This window comes from Podarcis erhardii, assembly GCF_964252035.2.
Source record: "Podarcis erhardii genome assembly, chromosome: 16".
In the NCBI taxonomy this organism is placed as follows: Eukaryota; Metazoa; Chordata; class Lepidosauria; order Squamata; family Lacertidae; genus Podarcis; species Podarcis erhardii.
Genome location: NC_138514.1, coordinates 16,268,819 through 16,295,292, shown reverse-complemented (window position 1 = coordinate 16,295,292; position 26,474 = coordinate 16,268,819). Strand labels below are relative to the sequence as shown.

Here is a 26,474-nt window from a genome sequence, read left to right as displayed (position 1 = left end):
ATAAAAGTATTGGAAGGATAACTGAGTTAATACAAAGCCTGAGGCCATGCCTGGATGAAAGAGGCTTTTTCCTCCTTTCCAAAAAGAGGTAACCTTTCCATGAGCAAATTTCTTGGTATGATAGAAGTTGCACCGTTGCCGTTGGTTTCCTTGTTGCAGAAGCCACTTATCAAGTGTTAATCAGCTATCTTAGGTGTGATTTTCATGCCCAGATAGGTAGAGAGCATGAAAAAGAAAATGAGTAAATGTGTTCCTTTTTAAGGTGAGGGTGATGTAAATGTCCTAGACAGACATTGACAATAGAAGGCTATTAACAAAAATGGGCAGTTGTCAGTCTTCAAGAATCAAAGAGGACATTTGAGGCGGAGCTGTGTGGAGGGTAAATTGGACCCTTTGCAGCAGCAGCAGCAGCAGCAGCAGCAGCAGCTTAGCACATACCTCCTGTTTGTGAAAGACCGAGCAACACACTGAATGCACACAAAAATCTATTGCAAGGTCAGATGTGGACCTGGCCCCCAGACTGGCTTATTTAGCTTCAGTACTTTTTTGCTGCTTAATCAGGTTGCAGTAATATAATCAAAATGGGCAGCCAGCCTATGAAGAGGAGAAAAGAAACAGAAAAGTAAAGGGCAATCTTATTTGATTTCAGATTGGCTCTTCTCTTCTCACTCCTTGACACTTTTAGATGGCTATTATGCCAAAAGCAGCAGATGTAAAATTAGATATCATTATGTCCTCTTGGGAGCAGCTGATGAGTGTATTAATCTTCCCCACTTCAGAGGAAGGTGCTGTTTGGAGTGAGTTGGGCTTTCTTCCAAGCCAGATATGATGGCTGGCTGGAAGGGGCTGCTGCTCATTTGACACTGAACACCAGCACAACGGTGTTGGTCTCTTAGGGCTGTGGGCCCTGGTGGATACTGGTTTAATCACCTTCACTTGGTGGTCACTCCATTCTGCACATTTTAATTGAATAGGTCTCAGGTTGTACTTTTGCATTCTGTTGCTATTCTTTACAACATTTTCCTGTATGCTCATGTATATCGAAACCTTTCTTCTGAAGATAACCCTTCATACATCTGATGGAGCAGACTCTAGACCACAAAACTATAAGCCAAAACAAAGTTTTTTTTTTAATCTTTAATGTATCACAAGACTGGATGATTATTATTGTTATTATTAGTGTCATTATTTTGATTTAAAAATGCACACAAACATCTCTGGTCCTGCCGATGTGCGCAAACCCATCCATATAGGCTGCCCATGCCAGCAGTGCTGTTCTAAACTAAAAAAAACTTTGCTCCTCACCCCCCAAAGTTCAACAATTCTGCTAAAAAAAATGCAACAACTTTTCTGTCTGGATTTTAACTTTTTGAAATATAGCAACCCTAACCACATATGAATCAGAAGACTCTTCTCTCCATTGACTCAACTCTTCAAGTGATAGCTAAAACATGCTTATATGTTTTTATAGTGTCACAGGATGGCTTTGTTATAGTTAATCCATTGAAGAGTATCAGGAGCTTCTGAAGAAGGAGCCTCATAACATGTTATCTTCAGTACATCTTTGAGGTCTTCTTTGATTCCTTTTCCTCCCTTCCAGGCATTGGCCAGACCCCCAGGACTTCTTTGCTTCAGCAGAGCTGCTGTTTCAGACAATGCCTTGGCCCTCTTGATCAGCAAAGTTGGCCCTTTCCCTCTCAAAGTCACATTTTACCTTCTCCTATAGAAGATCACAACATTGATTCTGGAGCTTTGACACATTCTTTATACAATACAGGTATTATTTCATGTTTGCAAAACTCCATACTGGATCCTTCTTCACCCATGTCAAGTGATGGATCCAGAGTTCTCCTTTTTTCTGCCCCTTTGATTGTGAACAGGCTCTTCTGTAACCACTAGATGGCAAACTGGTTACTCATTAAATTCTTCCGCTAAGACACATATGCAAACTATTTCAAGAGTTGCTTGGACAATATCCATTGCAGTTGCTGATCACAGCAGATGGCTGACATCCATTGTGCTGTTAGGATTATGTTTAGATGTACTAAATCAGAAGTGTGCATTGGTGTTACTGTGAGCGCTGAGGTCTAAGCTTGACACTAACTCCCTGGGATTGGCTTCCTAGAATTAAAGAAATCCAGCACGACTTAAATGGAAAAGATGTAAAATCGCTTTCCAACTTTTTACTGGGCAGTTGCGGATTCTAAATGCGGAGCTGCTTAATCAAGAAGGTGCTAAGCATTCACAGCCTCCTTTTGGAATCATGCAAAAGTCTTTAATGAGGCTAAGTTTGGAGCCAGCCTCCTTTGAATTTAGTGCAGAAGCTGATTTTTTCAGCGCTAGGATTCAGGCTTAAAGCTTGTGATATAATAGTAAGAACAGAGACTATTTTTCTGTTGCCTGAGTTAACCATGGCTCGTATGAAGAGAACGCTTTCCAAAATAGTCTTGTTACTTTGTAGCCTCAAACAACCTGCCTATAAGAACTTAATAAATAATAACAGTAGTAGTAATAATAATAATAATAATTTTACAGTTACAGATAGGTAGCCGTGTTGGTCTGCCATGGTCAAAACAAAATAAAAAAAATCCTTCCAGTAGCACCTTAAAGACCAACTGAGTTAGTTCTAGGTATGAGCTTTCGTGTGCATGCACACTTCTTCAGATACACTAATTTTACAGGTTAATAATTTTACAGGTTAAGAAGTAGTCCTTGGGCTCATTGTTCATCCCATAGATACTATTTACTCCAGAAAGCAAAAGCCACAGTAATGGTAGCAGGGAGATTTGTGGGACTAGAAAAAGGATTCTGAAGAACACCACCACCACCAGCCCCGCCAGCAATAACAAGATCCTAGGGGAGAAGACTTTTTATAAATGCCTGCAGTCTCCCCAGTACTTTCAACAGCTGCTGGCTCTGAAAGTTCCAGGCGCTGGGAGCTGTTGATGGCACCTTCCCAAAGCTACAGAAACTTCTGCTGAACTGGGGGAGGCACCATCTTTCAGGAGAGCAGATCCAGGAGCTACGTGATAACCTAGTTTGGCACCATCAGCAGCACCTTGCTGTTCGCAAGGACAGTTCTTTCATTGTGAGGGCAAATAACATCTGTCAATATATCTGATTTTGCTGTTATGATATAGACACAGGAAAAGAGAGAGAAGCTCTGTCTCTCACACAGTGGCAGAGCCCTGTTTTATTCTAAAACATTCCCGCCCCCGCCTCATTATCTTGTTGCCTTTCTTTTATATTTTTGGAATAATTTTTATTAGATTTTACAAGTGTAAAGTTATAAGAATACTGAATACATATTCATACATAGAGATCCCTCTGAATCTCCAGACCTCCCACCACTCCCATCCTATTGTCAACATTTTCAACTGCATATTATTTCATCCATATTTTATATCTCTCCATATTATCCATAGTATTTGTTACATTACAAGTACTGTATTGTTAAGGTAATGGTAAAGGGACCCCTGACCATTAGGCCCAGTCATGGCTGACTCTGGGGTTGCGGCGCTCATCTCGCTTTATTGGCCGAGAGAGCCGGCGTACAGCTTCCGGGTCATGTGGCCAGCATGACTAAGCTGCTTCTGGCGAACCAGAGCAGCGCATAGAAACGCCGTTTACCTTCCCACTGGAGCACTACCTATTTATCTACTTGCACTTTGACGTGCTTTCGAACTGCTAGGTTGGCAGGAGCAGGGACTGAGCAACTGGAGCTCACCCCGTCGCAGGGATTCGAACTGCCAACCTTCTGATCGGCAAGTCCTAGGCTCTGTGGATTAACTCACAGTGCCACCCATGTCCCTACAAGTATTATTAGAATCCTGCTAATGTTTTCATTTGCTTACAGTGGTCTCCTAAATAAATTATTAATCATTCCAGTTCTTTCTTAAAATTTTTGTCTTCTTGGTTCCTGAGCCTTCCTGTCAGTTTTGCCATTTTGACATACTCCAACAGCTTAATTTGCCATTCTTCTCTGGAAAGGACTTTATCTTCTTTACATCTCTGGGCTAGTAGCATCCGTGCGGCAGTCGTAGCATACATGAAAAGTCTTTTCTGCTCCTTTGGGATCTCGGTACCTACAATTCCTATTAAGAAAGCTTCTGGTTTCTTTAGCAAAGTTATTTTAAGCACATTTTTTCTCAAATATTTTCATACTGCCTTTCTAAAAACCATCATGTAAGAATAAAAATAAATAACAAAACAGCTACAGTTGCATGCTCTCCTAACGCTGTATATACAGCTCCTACTAAAATATCCCACCTCCACTTTTTCCATGTTAAACCAGAGTCTTGTTTGTTGACTGTTTTTAGAAACAGAATATTGCCTGGGTTGACCTGGCTCTGGTCCATCAAGGCAATTCTGAGGTCCTAACATTTAATTTCTCTACAGCCTACACTTGACTCTCTTTCTCCCCTGCACACCTCTCATTTGACTTGTTCACACATTACAATGAACGCAGGTACAAGCTGTCTACACAGGCACAAGTGTTTGTGTGTATGAGTGTACACGTGTTAATTTGTACGCTCATCTACACAGACTGTACACCTGTTATACATTACATGTGTGTAACTACAAGCGTACAGCTCACCCATGAGTGAGCAGATTGTACACTCGTTGAATGTAGCCTGTCTCAGAGAGTCCATACAATTTAGTGTTTTAACAGGATGGGCACTTGGGATTTTTTAACTGCAGTGGTTCCACTCCAAATGACTTGTCTAATATTTACAGAAATATAACCACAGTTGAGCTCCTTGTGACAGAGACCAGCTTGTGAAGAGAATTCTATGGCAGCTCTTACATGGGGTAGCTATTTCTGTGGCCCTCCAAATGTTGCCACACTACAACTCCCATAATCCCCCTGCCCATTCGCCATGCTGATGGGAGTTGCAGTCCAGGTCCAGCAAATTTGGAAGGGTCCCAACCTAAATTGTCAACTCCATGTAAAAGGGCCCCTGGATGGTTAAGTCCAGTCAAAGGTAACTATGGGGTTGCGGCGCTCAACTCGCTTTCAGGCTGAGGGAGCCAGCGTTTGTCCACAGACAGCTGGTCATGTGGCCAGCAGGACTAAACCGCTTCTGGAGCCACAGAACCCACCATGACAGAAGCCAGAGTGTACAGAAATGCTGTTTATTTTCCTGTCGCAGTGGTACCTATTTATCTACTTGCACTGGTGTGCTTTCAAACTGCTAGGTTGGCAGGAGCTGGGACAGAGCAACAGGAGCTCACCCCTTTGCTGGGATTCGAACCACCGACCTTCTGATCAGCAAGCCCAAGAGGCTCAATGGTTTAGACCACAGCACCATCTGCATCCATGTACCAACTTCATGTAGGCTGCCCTCTTGTTAATGAATACTGACACATCCTTCTTTTAAATGATGCTTCTTCCTTTCCACCCAGTATGGGATTTGAATAGGCTTTTCTACATAACACAGAAGCTGTAGGTCGCAGGGCTAAATGCATTTGTTTCCATTCACCCTTGTCTTTGGTGGCAATGAGGTTATGATGACTTCATTCAACGAGATCTGTTTCATGTCTTTATAACAAAGGCAGGCACAGCTGGCCTAGCCATAGATCTTTCAAAATTATGTGTGCGGTTCACAGCCAAGGTTAACTGTAATGCTTCTAATCGAGTCTTAAACTGCTCAGACAACTGAATACAGCCTTGCCACTGCCTGCTTATGAGTAACAAAACATAGAAGAAATGTTTCTTCCGAGAAACTGCTTGTGGGCACCAGGACAGGCACCAAAAATGATTTCCTGGTATAAATTCACAACAAAGGACCTGAATCTTGCCCAGACCAAGGAAAACTGACAGACCTGTGCTGTTTTAGACTACTGTTGGTTACAAATCTCTGCCTTTTAAGTTCCAGAGTCCCTTCTGCCCATATTTACCGTATTTTTCGCTCTATAACACGCACATAGTTTTTAGAGGCGGAAAATCCGTAGGCATGCCACCAGTAGGCATTCCCTCCATAACACGCACAGACATTTCCCCTTACTTTTTAGGAGGAAAAAAGTGAGTGTTATGGTGCAAAAAATACGGTAATTGGGTCTCAAAGACCTGAAAGTTTCAACTCACTTTACACTGGTCTACATTTCATGAACTGTAGTTTTAACTGTCCCTGGGATTTTTTGGTTTGAACTGAAGTGGGGCATGGTATGCTACTGATTTCATTAATTGCATTTTGTATTTGTTGCTGCTTTATGGCTTTTTGCTAGAAAGGTTAAAAAAGGAAAATATTTCAAGTTAATCAATTTTACACCTGCCTGGTGTAAGGCAAGGCCTTCTCATGAAGATCGAAAAGTTACACTTTCTTTGCCCTGTGAGGAGAACCAGTTTTCTGATGCAGCACAAACAATCTGACAGCCTGCACAATCCGACAGCCTGGCTTCAAAATGTTGTAAAGTAGCGTTGCCATAGTTCAAGAAGTAAAAATACGGACACGAAAAGTCATTAAGGGTTTTTTGGAGCCCAGATCGCCCAAGCCAGAGCTGAACCAGATGGGGTCATGAAGAGTCGGACATGACGAAATGGCTAAACAACAACAACCCTTTCAAAATGTGTCCTTGCTAAAGTAGCACACAAAATATAATAAAAATATATAATAAAAACCAGTTAGAGCAATGAAAACAAAACAGCAATGTAATCACTTCATTTCAAGCTATCCATCCCACTAAGAGATCTAAATCTGCCAATAAAAAACTGGGGAAAAAATAATTTCAGAACTCACAAGTACTGAAAAACATGCTGCAATATTGTTGTTGTTGTTGTTGTTGTTGTTGTTGTTGTTGTTGTTAAATGTGTCATTTGACCACTCCAGGCCAATGTAGTAACAGAAGAATTAGGCCTATCCAGCAACCACAGGTCAACATAATCTTTGCCCAGACTGGGAAGTCAATTACATGGTGGGTGGGAGTTGCCGCACTGACATTGTGCTTTGGAGAGCACCCAACCACCCTATAAGCAAGGTCATTTTTTAAAAAAGTTTATTAAGGGAGGGAGGGGCAGGAGACCTGGCACTCAGGCACCCTGACCCACCCCCTAACAATGCCCCTGTTTGTAAACCAGGCTTTGCCAAAGAGAACTACATTTCATAAAGCCGTTTTCTTAGCCAACTCTCTCTCTCTGTCATCTAAGCCAACCAAAATCTCAAAGCAGAGAGGGATAAATCGAGCATACACAGCCTTGGTTTGTGTCATCGCTTCCACCTCTTTTCTTAATCAGTACCTTCCAATTGGCTGAACAACTCTCTCTCGCCCTTTTGCAATTGGCTGCTGTCTGGCCTAAAGACTTTTTTTTATAAAGTATGTAATTCAAGACTGCTCACCTGTAAAGCGGGGTTTGCAAATGCTTCATTGCAAATGCTTCGCAGCATCTTCTGCCCATGGTGTGAGCAAGGTCCCTTCCAGTGCTTCAAGGGCTCCTGTGTTCAGTACGAAGCAGAAAGATGGACAGCAGCTTCCCCACTTCCTTGCTGGTGGTGGCAGGGCTACTGAGACTGGCTGGTGAGTAAGAGTGGTGGAGAAATTTGTTTTAATATGAACCTTCAAAATTTGCAACATCTCCAAATTTGCCAATGCACTTCCGCAACCAAGGAATGCATACGGAAATGTGTAGGTAAGCGAAAGATGCACATGAAATGGTATACATTAGAAGAAATTACAAAAATGTTTGTCATTAGGGGAAACATTGCTTGCAAATGCGTATACTAGGTAAAAATACATACTGAAATGTGAATGTTGGCAAACATGCAGAAAAATGTGTGCAGATTTTAATGCAGTTTTCTTGTTAAATGTTACAAACTGGTGCAGAAATGGGGAGAACTGAACTCAAGATTGGAAAAAAGAAACTGAGAAACTGAAATGAACATACTTGTCCATGCCTCACTTCTTGTTTCTCTGTAGGCTTATTTCAGCTACATAACTGTCACAACTCAGCGCTTGAATTTACTATTATTATATACAATATGATATTCATCCATTCAGCCATCTGTGGAGCGTTCATTTGCCTTGTGTGTTTGCAATTAGCAGATGCAGTGCTAATTTTCTCCAACAGTTTTCTGCCCTCTTGAACTCCTGATCTTGATCTCCACTGTAGCATGTTCTCTGTGTCCCACAGGGTGAGACAGCTAGCAGATTTGCTGATCTCAGAAGTCACTGCTTGAACACTGTTTACATTTTTTGCAAAGTGCACATATTCCACTTGCCCCTGCTAATGGCACACACCTGGATTTCTGGGAGCACAAATGTGAAGCCTTGGCAAAATGCACTGATGCGCTTTTTCGCGCGGCAGAGTTTAACCTTCTAATCATGAGGCTCAATGAAGACCTTGGGGATGTCAACAGCTGCTACAGTAGCAGATGTGTGATACGGGGGCGGGGGGGAAGAGAGGTGGTTAAAAAGATGGTCCAGAAATTTAAAATAATGCTTGATTTTGATTTGGAGATCTCAGGGGGATAGGTATCACTTTATGTGTTGTTTGTTTCGCACTTGGCTGATGAAACAAAGCAGCTGTAAGCCAACTTTATGTTCCCACTTAAACCAGACTTACAGCCACTTTGGGCCTCTGACATTGTGCAGCGAAATCCCTTCAACAGGAGCACGGACATTTATGAGGATTTACTGGGGTAGTTTTTATCAAGATCAAGTTTGGGTGAAGGAACCTGTCATTCACTTGTGTGCTACTACTGGGGAAATATTACTGGGATTGCTGTAATGATCATTTAGGGCCCTGCCAATTGGAGAGTTGCATTAACAAGACTCAGTTTGGCACCAGTTGCTTACATAAGAATATGTTAAATTCATTGGGTGTGGGTAGGTTCATCAATGGCTGTTTTAACATAGCTATTCATTCCAGCTGCCACTATTTACCCGCAATCTACGTTTTCTGGTCCCTGCTTCTGGCGAACCACAGCCTGAGTTTTCTCCCCAGTCTTTCCTTTAGGGGATGCCTTGTTAAAAATGTGAGCTACATTTACTAGGTTTGGCAATCTTCAGAGGTTGGAACATAACCTGCCACACACACTTACACACCAGGATCTCTAAACATTTAATCTTAGAGTGAGTGACAAATGGATACATCATTTTTATTTATTTAAAGTATTTCAGCTTTAATTTATAATATTGCATAATCCAACAATACAATACAATGAAGTCACATGATTCATACAAATATCAGTTGTATGTTCCATTGGTCCAATCATGCGATGTAAAGAATAAAAACAACGCACCTATTGTGATATACATATGTATAGGTGCATAAGAAAATGAGACAAAATGGATAACGACAAAGACAATGATGGATGCATCTTCTCTCATGCACATCCATGCACAGGAATGTGCATGAACACTAAAGCCTTTGTGGGTTGCCATTTGTTATCCAGTCAATCAGGTTCTGGGTCCTGGAGGGAAGAGGGGAGGGTGCTGATGGTCTGTCCAAGTGGGACAGGAGCAGTTGGGTGATCCGAAAGAGGGCAGGGGAGCAGAGCCATTATTACAGATGACAGAGGTTTAAAAACTGCTTTTTCTTTGCCCCCAACTGATTATAGCAAACAAATGCAACAAACTGCTTTAACACACTGCGCTTCTTCTTTTAAACAAATTTAGTTGGTGGGATTGCAGCTTGCAACTTCTCCTGGAGTTTCTTTGAAATGTAAAGGCAACCAGGGAGGGCTAGAGATAAGTTGCTGGGACTCAGGAGCAAGTCTGAGCCTGGTGGCCTGGGATTGGCCCTCAAGAGTCAGGTGATCGGATGCCCAGGCAGGCTGATGCAGCAGCCTAGATGGCACTCTCCAAGCACAGGGTTTGGTGTTTCCTGGTTTGTAGAGAAGTAACAAAGCAATGGTGTCACTGGAGCCCAACCACAGATGACATTGGCTCTGAGGCTCCTCTGGGTGCCTTACAAGAAGTGCAAATTCAGACTGGATGTCAGTGACTGTGTTTGTTTGTTTAGAACATGTATAAACAGCTTGGTCAAAAAGTTTCCCAAGCCGAATTGGGGGCAAAACACAGCTAAAATCCACTGTCCATTTGCATCCACCATGTGTATAGATACTCTGATCTACACACCAGCATATTATTTTTTTAAAAAAGTAGAATATAAATATTCAATACTAAAACTGCACTGCGCTAAAGGCAACTAAATCATCCTGAAATTTCAGCCCTCCCTAGTTGCCTTTACATTTCAAAGAAACTCCAGGAGAAGGTGCAAGCTGCAATCCCACCAGTTTAATTTATTTTGAAGAAGAGCTGCAACAGACTCATCCCTACAGAGGACAGAGGTTTAAAAACTGCTTTTACTTTGCCCCCGACTGATTATAGCAAACCCAACAAACTGCTTTAACACACTGCCTTTTTCTTCTTCTTTTGGTATGATTTTAAAGGGTTTTTAGGTGCCTCCAAGAGTGAACTTTGGTCCAGTCCCTTTGCAGACAGAAACTTGCTTGGTGACGGCCTGGTGACAGCCAAGATTTCAAGGACTGAAGATGACACAGAAAAAGCGACACTTCAGTTTGACAGCTTGACATCAGACCTTGCTAATCAGGATGTTTCTCATTTTCATGAAGTCAGTGGAACGGAGGTGGAAGCAACCTCAGAAGATGGAGGCCAGACACTTCCTGTTCTTGCTACAAAGCCTGCAAGCCCCAAACAGTTCTTGGATGGAGCCATTTTGGATCCCCAAAGCAAAGCTCCCATCACCAGCCAGTCCTTGTTTACCACAGGCATGCCAAAGTCAAAAGCAACATCCTTCAGTTCCCTGCTGGAACGGTTGGTAACACCCCTGTCTAGGGAAGAAGGAAAAGCAGAGCCAACATCTCAGGAGCTCAGCATGACTCCGAAGCAGCCTGCCTCCACCCCCAGCAAGGTGGTAGCGATGGGTGTGGTTGCAACTGTGCTGCCTGATTCAGAGCCCTCAGGAAGTGCCAGGCAGAGGGTAGAGTTGTCTATCAACCCTTCTGTAGTGGCAGCCACTACCTTTGCTTTCACTGAGAACAGAACAGACACTGAAGGATACCCTGCAGAAACCATGCAGACCCCTGCCAAGAAAGGGATGGCTAAATTGTTAACATTGATCCCCAAAGCTAGCCAATGGACCCAAGCTGAGCGTCAACAAACCCAGTTGGATATGAGAACTTCAGTTGTTGGCAGCACTCCACGTCTGCTGGAGCAGACACAGAGTCCATCCCTTAAGGGGAGCTCCACAGTTCTCTTCCATCAGTCTTTTTCAGAAGAGAAAATGACAATCATTCCCAGGACAGAGTTGACGCAGCCTTCCTCCTCAGCTTCCTCTCCATATAGAGAGATGGTGTTGGAAGATGAAACCATTGAGTTTAGAACGGCTGAAAACCCTGCCCGTCTAACTGCTTCTCAAAGTAACACCCTCTCTTCCTCATTGTTGTTGACTCCAAACACCCTCTCTTCAGAATCCCCACCACACTCTGCCAGGCCAAGGGACACCAGCCAAAGTGTTCTGCCCAAACTTCTCTTTGTGCCGCAGTTTTCCTTATTCAGTAAATCAGGGACATCTGATGAATCAGAGGAGCATCTTCAAGACGGCTTAATTTTGCACCATGAGACTGATCATCAGACAGCTACCCAGACTTCCCATGTCAGGCTTTCTCAAACTGTTGGTGAGCCAAGAAGAACGCAGGTTGCCCCTAGTCTGCAAGAAACCACTCTTGAGAGTTGGCCAGAGTCATCTCTCCCACTCTACTCCACTGCACAACCACTGGACATTCCTTTCCTGGTTGATGACAAGCCACAGGTAAGCATGCATGGCATGCCTCAGCCAGCCCACTCAACATCAGCTCGTTCTGGACCTACAATGTCAAGCATGGGTATCTCTTTCACTGTTGCATCGCCATCAGACACTGTGTCTGCCCCTACTGGTTACGTTATGCAAGGCACATCCAAATCTCAACTGCCCAACACATTTTCGACAGTCCATGGAGAGCGACCATCTCCCAGTGCTCTTGTTCCATCTCTTAGTGAGTCAGAATCATTGGATACATCTGCTCTCACCAAGCCAGAGACTCATGGCACCCATGATGGGCAAAAGAGACCTGTTTCACTTGTTTCTCCTTCTTCTGCTGAACATGAGTCAGAACCATCAACTGTGGCTTCGGCTTCTGCCTTTCCATATGCTGGATTTAGCACATCAGCTGTGGCAGAGTCTTCCCAATCTGAGCCCAGGCAGTCAGTGTTGCCAACTCTTGTACCCAGTGAATCACAGAGAACAGTGTCAGGTACATCTGTGCCATTCCAAGCTCAGCAGCAACTGCTAGGCAACTTTGCTTCTACTCATACTACAGCAACAGCCTCAGGGTCACTTGTTCCTTTTCATGTTGAACCAAATGTGTCAGGTACATCTGCTGCTGGCCTGAATGTCCCAGGCACCACTTTCCTTGGCCATAGCTCTCAAAAACTGTCACCAGATACATCTCTCTCTTTTTACACTAAGGCCCCCTCCCTGCCTGCCCAATCATTGCAACCACAGAGCATCCATCCTCATGCTAGTGGTGAGCTGCAAATGGGTATCTCAGGCACGAATGTGCCATCACATGCCAAGTCGCAAATGCCTGCCTCTTTTATTGATGAGTCCCATCTTTTGGTCACATCTGCCCGTGTTGAGCTAGTGACAAATGAGGCATCCTTGGAACAAGGTTTGCCAATCTCTGTTGATGCCAAACCACAGATAGCAGAGTCTTCTGCCTCTTCTCCCACCGAGTCACAGTTGCTAGTGGTGTCTGCCCATGCCCCCATAGAACATGAGTTCTTGGATGCCTTGGGGAAATTGCGGGGCCTACCCCAAAATGAGAGTTACCCACCAAAAACACGTTCCTCTACCCCAGCACAGCACCCTTCACTTGAAATGACTTTCCTTGGCCATCTCAAGTCAAGACTATCCAATGCCTCTGCCTTTGTCCATGCTTTATCCCTGTTACCAGAAGCACCAGCCTCTACAAGTGCTGAAACCCAGATGCCAAGTAGACTCACATTTGTCCATCCTGGTTTGCAACTTCAAGCTGCACCTGGTCTTTCCACGACTCCTCACACTGCTGAGAAAGTGAGTGAAGGAAAACACTCTCCACAAACCAGCCTTCCAACACCTCAGTCTGGCACTCGAGGGTCAACTGTGCAGGATGTTTCTATCCCTGCCTCCTCAAGGAGAAGTCCACCTAGTTCAGATGGTGCAGCCTCCTCTATCAGCCACCAAACCAAAATAAACATTCCCCTTCCACTGGCTCACAAGGTGGAGGAAAACATCACCAGCCTGAGGACAACACCAATGCTGGTGGTGGCTGGTGCTCAAGATCTCATGCAAAGCTCCTTGGGGTTCTTTCAACACCTCAGTTGGCCAGATATTGGAAGTCTTTACTCTTTTGCCTCTAGTGGCATCCTGGGAATGTCTCCCTCCCTTCAGTATTTGTCCCACTTGGTCCAGAATGCTGAAAACATGGTGTGCCTACAGCCTATGCGAAACAGCACCCCAACTTTGGGAGAACCAATTGCTAGTGGGCAGGAAATGCTGGTTCTGACTTCTGCCCTTGGCTTCCCCCATCCAGGGGTTTCGAGTCTGATACAAATGAGTCCATCCAGTGTCATTCTGGTTAAACCTGTGTTTGTCTTCTTACCACCAGAGGCACCTAAAGGTCATGTGCCACTTCCTACTGAGGAAGAAGTGGGCCATGATGCTAGTCATTCAATCACCAGCAAGGCTGCTCTAGCTTTGGTTACTCCTGGTAGTATCCAGGAGCGATTGGTGGGAATTGGTCCTCTTGTGTCCACCCTTAGACATTCCTCAAGGGCAAGCACTCATTCTCCTAATTTGTTGGATCATCTAGTCATTTCTGGGCCAGCTTCCAGTGCTTCCCCAAAGCATACAGGAGTCAGTCTGGTGAGATCCAACACTTCAACAGCCAAGTCATTCCTCTATGGGTTGAGGGATCGTAGCACTAGGACAAAGCATGGACTGACCACAGACCACAATGAAGATTTTCAGTTGTCTGCTGGAAGGCTGGAAGAGGACAATCCAGTTTCGTTATCTGCTGGGGTGCTTGTGAAGAACCATATCTCAGCTGCTCCACCAGTAATGGTGCCTATCCAGCAACAACCCAAAGTATTATCACTCACAACTGAACTGTTGAGCACCCTTGACAAGGTTTCCTCTCGGTCCTCCTTGACAGAACCCTCTGCCTCTCGGATGCCAACAAGCTCTCTTCAGGCTGCAAGTAATCCCCCACTGCTGAGCTCAACAGGAATGCTTCACACTGAAGAGCATCCATATGGTTCAGTGAGCCCCATTACCCACATCAGTAAAAACTCTGAAGAGTCCTTGAGTGCATCTTCAGCTAGGAACACGAAACTGCCATTAGAAGTGGGACAACATCTTGCACCTTCAAGCTCAGCATCACGCGGCTCCTTAATCAATGAACACTTTGGAAAGACTCCTTCTAAAGTTCATTATGTACCCAACACGGTGTCAACTTTTCCAACGTCCTCAACTGGAAAAGAGCACAAAGAAGCTGCAGCCTTAAATAACCCCTATGCAGAAGCATTTCTTGTGGCAAATGAAACATCTTCCTATCATATGAACACTATCTTCCCCAAGCCTTCTGATTCCCATCACATCCCATCCAAGGCCCCCAGGACAGATGAGAGCCTGGAGACACCATCTTTGTCTTCTCTGTTCTCAGCAGATGCTCTGATGCAAATGGCTCTGCCTGGAAAACATCCTGAGGATATCCTGAATCATCAGACACATTCTAGACCATCTGCCGATGTTCCTTCCCAGGTAACAACACATTCCTATTCTGCCAAATTGGTTACGGAATACAATCCAACCACTGTAACGCTCAGGGGAAGGGCCTCTCTTGCAAGTGCAGCAGAACAGCTGGAACCAGTGCTGAGTGCTGTAGAAACCAAGACTTTGACAGATATTGAAACTTACAAGCAAACCAAAGCAACTAGCTTGATGTCAACCATGCCTGGCACAGATTCTGGGCATTCATCTGCTTCACTGGTTGCCACAGATTTCAGATTAACCTCCTCCTCCCCATCATCATCATCATCATCGTCATCATCATACTATGCTGCAGGATCTACAGATCATCAAAAGGAGGTTCTTAAGTCACCTCTGCACCCTGTCCATTCATTTGCACCAAATTCTACTCTTAAAGATGTGACTCTGTCACTTGTGGGTGAAGAAGCACGGATTTTGGAAACACCGCAGACCGACTCCTACAGGCTACAGCCTAGTGTAGGTGGAACAATTGAAATGGTAGCTTCCTCACCATCAGCAAGCAAGGGCAGGTTTCTTAAACACAGGAGAAGCAAGAATGCTGGGAATGGAGATCAGTTCCTGGTTGCATCTTACTTGCAACCTCAGCCAGCAAGTTTAGAAGCTGACCACCCTGAAAGGCCCATATTGGCAGGTGATGAACAGGGACAGGAGGAGGAGGAGGCTGCTTCTTCCTTGCCAATCTCCTCTGTGTTTTCTACAGTTCTTAATACACCAGCATTTCTAATGACCACATTATTTCCCAGCATTTCTGCTGATGGACTTGTTGGTAGTCGTCTAAACCAGGCATCCCATTTGCAAAGTCTTCCACCGGGCACCTCTGAGATATTCCTAAATCCTGAAGCTCAAGTCCAACCGACCCTGGGGAGCCTTTCAGATACACCTAGTATGAAGGCTGGTGGAGACTTCTCTGCAGATGCTACCAGCATCAGTAGAGGATTTAATTCATACACCTCTGAAGAGCAAGTTCCCATCACAAGTGACTCTACTGGAGGAGGAGGAAGAGAAGACTCAGTAGCTGATTTGCCACCATGGGACCCCAATTCAACTCTGTCAGATTGGAGAGCACACCACCAGAGAGTGATGCGCTCAGATGATGTTTTCATGGATGGGTAACTATTTGGAGCTGGGGCTATTGGAAGCCTTCCCCAACCTGGTGCCCTCCAAATATTTATGGACTGCAGCCATTGTAGTCCGTAACATTTAGTAGTCTGTGGGACTTGTAGTCTAGAACATTTAGAGGGCACCAAGTTGAGTAAGGATAGCCTCAAGTGAGAGGCAGTCATTTCAATGCTGAGACCAATGTAGGACATGCAAAATTAAGATTATTTATGAATCGGGGCAGCTTTCTGTTAAATGAGCTGTTCGGTGCTTAAGATCAGGAACTGAGGCCATGCTTTGGGTGGCCTCACTTGTGGAAGCAAGGCGAGTGGTGACTGGGCAGGGGGCCTTGCTTAGCGAATACTGCCTCTGGACAAGGGTGAGAGGCATCTACAAGCTCCCTTCAGATATCATGAGCTGCAAATAATCCCCCATTGCTCCAGTCAGGGTTTAAAACCATTCTACACAGGGTCTAAACCACTGAGCCTCTTGGGCTTGCTAATCAGAAGGTCAGTTGTTTGAATCCCTGTGATGGAGTGAGCTCCCATTGCTCTGTCCCAGCTCCTGCCAACCTAGCAGTTCAAAAGCACACCAGTGTAAGTAGATAAATAGGCACCGCTGTGGCGGGAAGGTAAATACATTTCTGTGTGCTCTGGTTTCCGTCACAGTGTTCCATTGAGCCAGAAGCGGTTAGTCATGCTGGCCACGTGTCCCAGAAAGCTGTCTGTGAACAAACGCTGGCTCCCTTGGCCTAAAAGTGAAATGAGCGTCACAACCCCATAGTCGCCTTTGACTGGATGTAACCATCCAGGGGTCCTTTATCTTTTTTTACCTTACTTTTTATAACTGTTCAAATGGTGGATCTTCAACTGCCAGGGCTGCAGTTTATTTCATTTTCACAATATATTGATGGCTTTTCTGTTTCATTCCTGCGACTTCCCTACACCCCAAATGGCCATAATAGCAGAATTTTACAAGTGGCAACTGCAACAAAATGTGGCAGTGTGTCCTCCTCATCCATTAACAGGATGCCTCTGTTCACAGTGCCAGACAGCCATGTCCCCAGGGTTATTTCATTCCATGCTCACTTGATTTTCTGTTTTCTTTTCCATGTCCAGCATTTCTCAGCTATTGAGCACATTCGCTTCTCATTAGCCCCCACCCAACCGCCGTGCTTCCTTAGATTATTTTTTGTTTAAGATTATTGTTTTTGCTCTTTTTATTCATTCATTCATTCATTTTGCAAAGCAGATGTTCTAATACTGAGCTACACTCTTTCCCCAGATATTTCCTCCTCCCCCTTCATATGCAAATAATCATTTTTTATTATTATTAACAGCCTAACCAAAGAGTGGTAACTAACAATGTTCTGCCGCCGTTTTCAGTTTACAAAAGCAGAGTGTTGATGCAGTTGGGCTGTGGAGGCGTATTCACTTTTGCAATTCTTTTTGGTGGGTTTTTTTTTTTTTTTGTCCTTTTGAAATTCAGCAGGGAGATTGAATATCTGTGGTTGCTCATAATAAATTAGGGCATCTTTTGTGGAAAGACCAGCAGATTTATTGTTCCATCAACTTTCATGGACTAACATCCCCTTTATCAGATACAGGAAGGATTGTTGTTACTTCGGAGGCATATATGTATTATATAGTGAGATGTTAAAGGAAAACAATTGGGCTTTGGAAGGGATATTTGTACTTTAGCCTTCATTTGGGGGGATAATCCCCACCTCCTTCCCCACTCGCACTCCCTCTCTCTTTCTCTCCACTCAGCTATGCGGTTGTGTCTGACGATGCCTGTGGCTCTGGCAACTACACTGCGGAGATGAGCCTACAGGCTGTAGCCATGGGCAAGACTCCATCTCTCCCTAACAATTTCCTGGCCCAGATCGTTCTGCAGGACAACAGAAGCCACCCGATTCTGAGCGTCAAGTCATGCTGCGTTACATCCACCTCCAGGCCTGTGGGTCCAGAGGCTGCCTGCTGTCTTTTCCCCAGGTCAGGTGGGGAAGCAACTTGAGACTGAAGGATGCTTGGGGTGAGGCAGGAAATGGATGCTCCAGAACCTACCTTTGTCTGGGGCATCAGGGACTATAGAAAGGGATGCTGTCTGTTGTCTTGGTGGTGGTGGGGAGTGCATGGATTTGGCCTTAGATATTCAGGATGTAATTGACAGCTGTATAGGGATGCGGGTGGCACTGTGGTCTAAATCACTGAGCCTCTTGGGCTTGCCGGTCAGAAGGTCGGCGGTTTGAATCCCCCTGACAGGTGAGCTCTGTCCCAGCTTTTGTCAACTTAGCAGTTCAACAGCAGCAGTGGTGGTGTTGGTGCAACAATCAGGCCAGTGCAAGTAGATAAATAGGTACCACTGCGGTGGGAAGGTAAACAATGTTTCCATGTGCTCTGGTTTCTGTCATGGTGTCCGTTGTGCCAGAAGCAGTTTAGTCATGCTGACCACGTGACCCGGAAAGCTGCCTGTGGACAAACACTGGATTTCTTGGCCTGAAAGTAAGATGAGCACCACAACCCCATAGTCGCCTTTGACTGGACTTAACTGTCCAGGGGCCCTTTACCTTTACCTGGACAGCCATATCTGAGTTCAGGAAGGCATTGCTCCCATGTCAAATTGGTTAGAGGCCCGGCGGGGGGGAGGAGTTTTTACCTTTCCCCATTTATGCATGGCCTGGCATGATGGTTGCACCAACACCACCACAAACGCATTAGAAAAGCTCTGCAGGATCAGAAAGAAAATAAAAAGACTCCTTAAACCCAGTTTCATGTTTCTGACAGTGGCCAGCCAGAGCTTCTGGGGAAAGGGAACAAGATGGACTTTTATTTATTTATTTATTTATTTATTTATTTATTTATTTATTTATTATGCTTATGAGATGCCGTATAAAATTAAATCCTGTGAGAGTTGTACAAGATTAAATGAATGAGTGACTGAATGAAACATCATCATGATTACTGGATGCACTTATTAGTTGCTTTTCTAAAACCAAAACCAAAAGGTCTCCCCTGTCTCCCTGTACAGTGGTACCTCGGGCTAAGTACTTAATTCGTTCTGGAGGTCCGTTCTTAACCTGAAACTGTTCTTAACATGAAGCACCACTTTAGCTAATGGGGCCTCCTGCTGCTGCCATGCCGCCGGAGCACGATTTCTGTTCTTATCCTGAAGCAAAGTTCTTAACCTGAAGCACTATTTCTGGGTTAGCGGAGTCTATAACCTGAAGCGTATGTAACCTGAAGCGTATGTAACCCGAGGTACCACTGTGCTGTTCTGAAGGTTCCCCAGGCACACATATCTTTAGCCAATTCAGGGGACGCACAGGACAGGCTGGGAACGCCCCATTATGCTAATGAAAGTCCCTGCATAGGTTTCCACTAGGATGACTTGTTACTGTAGTTGAATCTGGTCCGGGAATATTATGGTGAACAGCAAGAGTGGGAAAATTGGGGGTGGGGTCAAAACTTGCAGAATGGATCGACCGTGCAATCCAGAAGTAAGTCCTATTGAATTTAGTGGGTCTTGTTCCCAGGTAAGAGGGGTTGGGCTTGCAACATTAGGCTGTTATCTAAATCCTTTGTTGCAACAGCCATGAAATTCCCAGCCTCTTCCAACAGCTGATTTGTCTGCTGCAACCCTAACAGCTTATTCAGAACCTGTGCCAACTGTTAGCAAGAACCTCCCCCACACACAATCTATAGGTGGCAAATGGTCATTTTGGCTGTTCGCCTGTATCTTTGTACCAGATGCAAATCCATTTGCCCTTGGCCTCGACTACATGAAGACAAATTCATTAATTCATTGTGACTTTCCTTCACTGTCCTTATCCGTACGTGAAGGCTTAGGGGTGGCTTGCCAGCAGGAAGGATCACTTCTGCCATGTTGTCAGCCGAAAGAGGATCAAGGGAATCATAGAGAACCCACACAACATCTGGCTGAGTCTGCTTAGCAAAATCACCTTGACTTTTTTTTAAAAAAGGAGGGATTTCTCCAGCCCTGGGCAAATACTCTATTCCATAATGCAAAAAGACCCCCATTGGCAGTGACCCCAATGACTGCTGAAAGAGCATGGCTGTTCAGATCCAGCCAGGTGCCACATCAGCAAATTGTAGGAATATCACAAGTTACGAACTCAGAACCAACCACCTATGTAATCCAGACAGCTGTCAAAGGTATAAGGTAAAGGTAAAGGGACCCCTGACTATTAGGTCCAGTCGTGGCTGACTCTGGGGTTGCTCGCTTTATTGGACGAGGGAGCCGGCGTACAGCTTCTGGGTCATGTGGTCAGCATGACTAAGCCGCTTCTGGCGAACCAGAGCAGCGCACGGAAACGCCGTTTACCTTCCCGCTGGAGCGGTACCTATTTATCTACTTGCACTTTGAGGTGCTTTCGAACTGCTAGGTTGGCAGGAGCAGGGACCGAGCAACGGGAGCTCACCCCGTCGCGGGGATTCGAACCGCTGACCTTCTGATCGGCAAGTCCTAGGCTCTGTGGTTTAACCCACAGTGCCACCCGCGAATATGGGGTTTTCATTCCTCAGCTTAATAACAGATATTGAGAGGTTTGCAATCTGAAAATATATCTCATTCTCCCACCCCACCTTTAAATTCAGGAGCATCTGGGCCCATCACAGCATGTCCAGAGTTTGAATTCCATGGTCAGTTAAGGATTCTCAACAGTTTGTGGATTTCCAGTTTGTTGATTTGGTGCATATTGAGCCGCTATGCAGGTGATATTCTCTCTCTCTCTCTCTCTCTCTCTCTCTCTCTCTCTCTCTCCCCTAGATCACTGAGGGAATGCGCACATATTCAAGTGCTCCAGAACAGCAAATCCCAAACAGTCAACTTCACCATCCAACTTTTTCAGATGGTGAGCCACACTGTGGCTTATCTGCACTGTGAACTCAGTGTCTGCCTGAGTGATGACGCTGGATGTGAACAGGTGAGTTCCGTTAGAAGACAGAGGACCAAAGGGTGCCGCTAGAGTCTTTCAAGAGGTGTAAGGGTAGAAAATAGAAGCACTGTGTAATTTACTCCTCTTTTAGTTTGTTGGCAAGGGTGCAAGCTAAGGCATCTATCTGAGCTGAGCTGAGCTGCCTTAGTAGCAGCTCAGGTTTAGCAAATATTCTCTAAGCAGCTGGTGTCTACGCAGTTGTTATGCTACCTAGCAGCTGAGTTTTAGCAATGATCACTTTAAACAATTATGAGGGGGAAAGGTGCTGAAATTCTGTAAGCAGGTGTGTTTGAAGAAACTACCCTACTGTACAAAGGTAACATTTGCATTTTCTGCTTCACTCATCTTCCGGCCCTCCCCTCCCCCTCCTCCACTGACATGTGACCCTTGGGAGGTTGCCCAGAAAAGAATAGGGTACCTCTGAGCATATCCAGAATTCCTCTCCTTCCAAAAGTCTGCAGGATTTGGGGAACAAAGGGAAGACACTTTTAGACATGACATCCAAACCAAATTATCAGGTGGTAATTACCACCCTGACTTATTTCCTTGCTTTATTTAATGTGTTATCTTTCTCCCCTTCCTCTCTTCTCCAATTGCTGTTCTGTAACCAAGTCCTGCCACAGACCGCCATTCTAGAAACCAAAGAAGCTGTGGATAAAAATAAATCCTTTTGCTGAACCTTGCATCTCTGCAGAGGAGAATTTAGGGGAGCATGACCAGTTTGGTCACCCAGAGTGTGGACTTTCAGGGGTGCCGCAGGGCATAGGAGACAATTCTTAGGAGTCGTGGGGGCTTCAGCCCCCCACAATAAAATATTTGAGGGGGCTGGGCCCCCACAAAAATGATGGGCATCCTCATTCAAATAGTGTGTCTGTGCACTATGTCATGTGATCAACTATGTGTGGCAGGGCTTACCTGGGCCCCCACAATATTTTTTTCAGGGTTGCAGGGGAAGCCGCAACTATTATTTAAAATGTAGCTTGAGAGGCGGGGTGTGGGTGTGTGCTGAATTATTGGATTGCACAGGGCACTGCTGAAATATAAGGCCCCAAGGTCCCCTACTGCGCTCTGAGCCTTAATGGTAGTTCTTTCCCCTTTCCAATTTGTGTGGGTGTTTTAATGTTGTGCTTTCAATGGATAAATAATGTAATAATAATAAACTGAGCTGCAGTCTCCACGTTGAATAATCCTTCCATTTCCTTCCCAGAGCTGCTTAAGTACCCTCTCCAAGTCAAGCAGCAGGGATAATTACCAAACCCGCCACAACATAATCTCCTTCGGACCGGTTCCAAAGACCCAGGTAGAGTTTACACCTGGACCAGTTACAGGTGTGTGTGTGTGTGTGTGTGTGTGTGTGTGTGGCCTGTGTTCTTCATTCTTCCCCTTGCCTCAAGGTTTCCAGGTAGCAACTAGAGAATTGCACAAGTCTAGCAGCTAGAGCCTTCTGCTGCCAAGGTGTTTTGGACCACAACTTCCATCACAGCCCTAGTCAGCACATCCCTTTGCTGCTGGGACATATCATAGAATTACAGAGTTGGAAGGGACATGAGGATCATTTAGTCCAACCCTCTGCAATGCAGGAATCTTTAGCCCAACGTGGGGCTTGAACCCACAACCCTGAGATTGTGAGTCTTATGCTCTACTGGCTGAGCTATCCAACTGGTGGTCTGATGGGAGTTGCAGTCCAACATACCTGGTGAGCATCAAGTTGAGGAAGGCTGAATATTCTCCTGCCAACCTAGCAGTTCAAAAGCACGTAAAAGTGCAAGTAGATAAATAGGTACCGCTCCGACGGGAAGGTAAACGGTGTTTCCGTGCGCTGCTCTGCTTCACCAGGTGGCTTAGTCATGCTGGCCACATGACCCGGAAGCTGTACACCAGCTCCCTCGGCCAATAAAGCGAGATGAGCGCCGCAACCCCAGAGTCGGCCACGACTGGACCTAATGGTCAGGGGTCCCTTTACCTTTACCTGGTATAAACCTGGTGAGCACCAAGTTGAGGAAGGCTGAATTTGCTCCTTGGATCTGGGTAACGGATTTAAGTCTAACTTCTGCCATGAGTTGGGTGGATAACTTTGGGCAAATAATTCTCCCACAGTTGCCTACCTGTGAAACTCTTGCAGGATTGCTAGGATGTGCAGAGAGATGTGCAATGCATTCTTGAAGCAGGAGAGAGAAAAGACATTCCCTATAAATGATAAATATGAGCAGTATACTAGCTGCTGGCTTTTCCTAGGGTTGCAACAAGGTCATCAGAAAAGGAGTGCTTGAAGGGACATCATCACAGGTTGAGAAGCGGTGATTAAAATTAGGTTTGCTTATCCAGCTAATCCCCTCACCTTTGCACCCCTGCTGTGGGTGAAAGCAAAGGACAGACAGCCTTAGGCTGGGTTCTTTTGTTCCAGCTCCACATTTCTTATGGCTTGATCCCATGCATATTTCATCAAAAGTGAGCCCTGCAGGATTTGAGTTCTACTATCTTAGGGATGACGGGACGCGGGTGGCGCTGTGGGTTAGACTACAGAGCATAGGACCTGCCGATCGAAATGTCAGCGGTTCGAATCCCTGCGGCGGGGTGAGCTCCCGTTGTTCGGTCCCAGCTCCTGCCCACCTAGCAGTTCGAAAGCACCCCTAAGTGCAAGTAGATAAATAGGGACCGCTTTCTAGCGGGAAGGTAAACGGCGTTTCTGTGTGTGGCACTGGTGCTGGCTCGCCAGATGCAGCTTAGTCACGCTGGCCACGTGACCTGGAAGTGTCTTCGGACAGCGCCGGCTCCCGGCCTCTTGAGCGAGATGAGCGCACAACCCTAGAGTCGGACACGACTGGCCCTGATGGGCAGGGGTACCTTTACCTTTACCTATCTTAGGGATGATGGGTCTGATTTCTAAGCATGACCTTCTCTTCTGCCAGCATTCAAGGATTGACATGCACACAAATGAGTGAACATTGGGGGGGGGGAGGACAGGCATTCACAAACACATGCACACTAACCCCACACACTCAGGGGTGGCTGGTGCCCATTAGGAGTGGTGGGGTAGAGAGCAATGTTCTTGATCCCTCTTGATCCTTTTCTGCTGCAGAATATTTTTTACATGCCACCACAAATTCTGAGTGGCAAGCTCAGGGTTTGGTTTCCTTGGAATGAAGGTCAGCAGAGAATATGGTGTCTCTGGGATACAGTCGTACCTTGGAAGTTGAACGGAATCCATTCCAGAAGTCTGTTCGACTTCCAAATGTTCAGAAATCAAGGCGCGGCTTCCGACTGGCTGCAGGAAGATCCTGCAGCCAACTGGAAGCTGTGGAAGCCATGTTGGACGTTCGGCTTCCAAAAGAACATTCACAAACTGGAACACTTACTTCTGGTTTTGCGGTGTTTGGGAGCACAAACATTCGAGTCACAAGGCGTTCGTCAACCAAGGTACGACTGTACAGTGGTACCTCGGTTTAAGAACTTAATTCATTCTGGAGGTCCGTTCTTAACCTGAAACTGTTCTTAACCTGAAGCACCACTTTAGCGAATGGGGCCTCCTGCTGCCGCCACACTACCGGTGTGCGATTTCTGTTCTCATCCTGAAACAAAGTTCTTAACTCGAGGTACTATTTCTGGGTTAGCGGAGTCTGTAACCTGAAGTGTCTGTAACCTGAAGCATCTGGAACCCGAGGTACCACTGTATATGGTTTTATTTACACATGTATGCCACCTGAGCATAGGATGGAGGTGCTCACAGCAACAACACCCCAACAGATCTTGCTTGTCCCCAGGTTCCCAGGGGAGCCCCTGCACAGAGCAAAACATGCCTCAGTGTCTCCATCTTACACGTACCAACTCTATTGTTTTCCTATGTTGCAGTTCAGTGAGGGCGGTGGGGGAAAGCCAGCCCATTAGGCTGTAGAGCACCATTGCTATTTTAAGTTTACATGTCTGCAATACGGGGGACACCTAGGAAAGAATTACTACCACGTTGCAACATTGGCCAATCCCACCCAACTCTCGTTCCATTTATCTTTCCAGGATCTGACATGACCATGATGCTCCCTGCTCTTCTAGGCTTATCGACCGGCATTGTTGTCTTAACGTCTGTCGTCGTACTTCTCTGGTTGTATCGGAAGCGCCAAATCAAAATGGTAGCAGCCTTGGAGCCCCAAAGAATGGAAGCTCCTTGAAGCCCTCAGTGCTAGCTGTTGCCAGTAGCTATGCCATGATTTGATGCTGCTGCCGCCAGTGGGAACACACTGCTGCTTGCTTTTTAAGTCTCTGCTTCTCTCTCTCCCTTCCTTCTTCATGAGAGAACCTAAGAACTGCAGAGGTGTCACTGGAGTGGGCGGCACATTCTGAAAGGGAGAAAAGGCTTGGCTTGAAAAGGTTTTGATGGGCTAATGGACCCCGTGTGAGTTGTGTCTCCACCTTGGAGACTGGAAGTTCAGAAGCCAAGGTTGCGAAGAAAGAGGGGCCCTTCTTTAGAGCCTAGTTGGCAGCGTTGATCCTAAATAATTTGGGAGTAGAAATTCCCAAGAGTTGACATGGGTCAGGAATCTTCCTCCTGAAAGGAGATTGTTGGGTTTCACGGTTATTATCTCCTGGGATTTAACTGCTGTATCCCTGTTTTTTCCAAGCTCGATTGTGTTAGCAATATTTGCTGCAGCATCACAACGCCTGGCTTAACGTTCAGACAATACTGGTCAGGCACCTTGGCTTGTATTCATCTGGAAGGAATTTGTCCAAGTCAAGAAAGAGGTCACAGGTCTGAAGGGAGGGGGAGGGAAATGAAAAGATAAGCAAACAGGTCCTTTGCGATCCATGGAAGTTAGAAGAGCTGAACTGAGACTTCTCCCTGGATAGTTCCCTGTTTATCAGCAGCGGTGCTGTCTAGACAGGACTTGGGGGGCAGCAGTAGTCCAGGGCTGGTGGGTCCCCCAACTGCAGCTGGGCTGACGTGCCTAATTTTAAAGGAAGTAAAGTATTGCATATTGACCAGGGATGGGCATAAGACCACTCAAGTTCAGAGTTTAAAGTTTCTTAACTGCACCTCTGCTGTTGATTCTTTAGAAATCCTTTAGCTGCTGTAAAAATGACTAGTGGGTTCCTTGCATCTCTCCCACTACCCTGCCTTCCCAGTCATTTGCTTTCTGAATGTGATTAATCATAGTGCCTTGATAGCTTGTGCATCAGTTTTTAGGGTTCCTTTGTCCTTCACCTCATCCACCTAGCTAGGCTGCTTAATCTGTTGATATAGAGAAAACTATGATTCCCAACTGATTTGGAGAAAACAAAAAATTCCTTCCAGTAGCACCTTAAAGACCAACTAAGTTAGTTCTAGGTATGAGCTTTCGTGTGCATGCACACTTCTTCAGATACACTGATTTGGAGATTAGTGCCCCTTTGGCACTGACATCACAATGCCTGTTGATTCATTTTTCAGTTTGGTATTCTGCGCTCTAACATCATTTTGGGCTTTTTCTCTGCCTCGAAGGAAAAGGAGTATGATATTGTGAAGTGGGATCTGGGGCCAAGTTTGGGCAGATGGTTACTTCAAGCTGAAGTTCTAGTCACTAAACTTGACTGACTTGATTCATAGAACCTGCTTTCTGTACTAGACCCTGGAAGCAT

At 45.5% G+C, this 26,474-nt stretch overlaps 1 protein-coding gene across 1 annotated transcript; it reads left to right on the top strand.

Annotated features, from left to right (window-relative positions):
• The first annotated feature begins 6 nt into the window (after positions 1 to 6).
• LOC309331895 (uromodulin-like) lies at positions 7 to 25,065 on the top strand. Its single transcript, XM_081844478.1, has 5 exons — positions 7 to 88; positions 17,680 to 17,904; positions 20,699 to 20,855; positions 22,075 to 22,195; positions 24,879 to 25,065. The coding sequence occupies exons 2-5, from the start codon at positions 17,732 to 17,734 to the stop codon at positions 25,028 to 25,030; spliced, it is 603 nt and encodes a 200-aa protein (XP_081700604.1). The 5' UTR covers positions 7 to 88; positions 17,680 to 17,731; the 3' UTR covers positions 25,031 to 25,065.
• Positions 25,066 to 26,474: the final 1,409 nt, after the last annotated feature.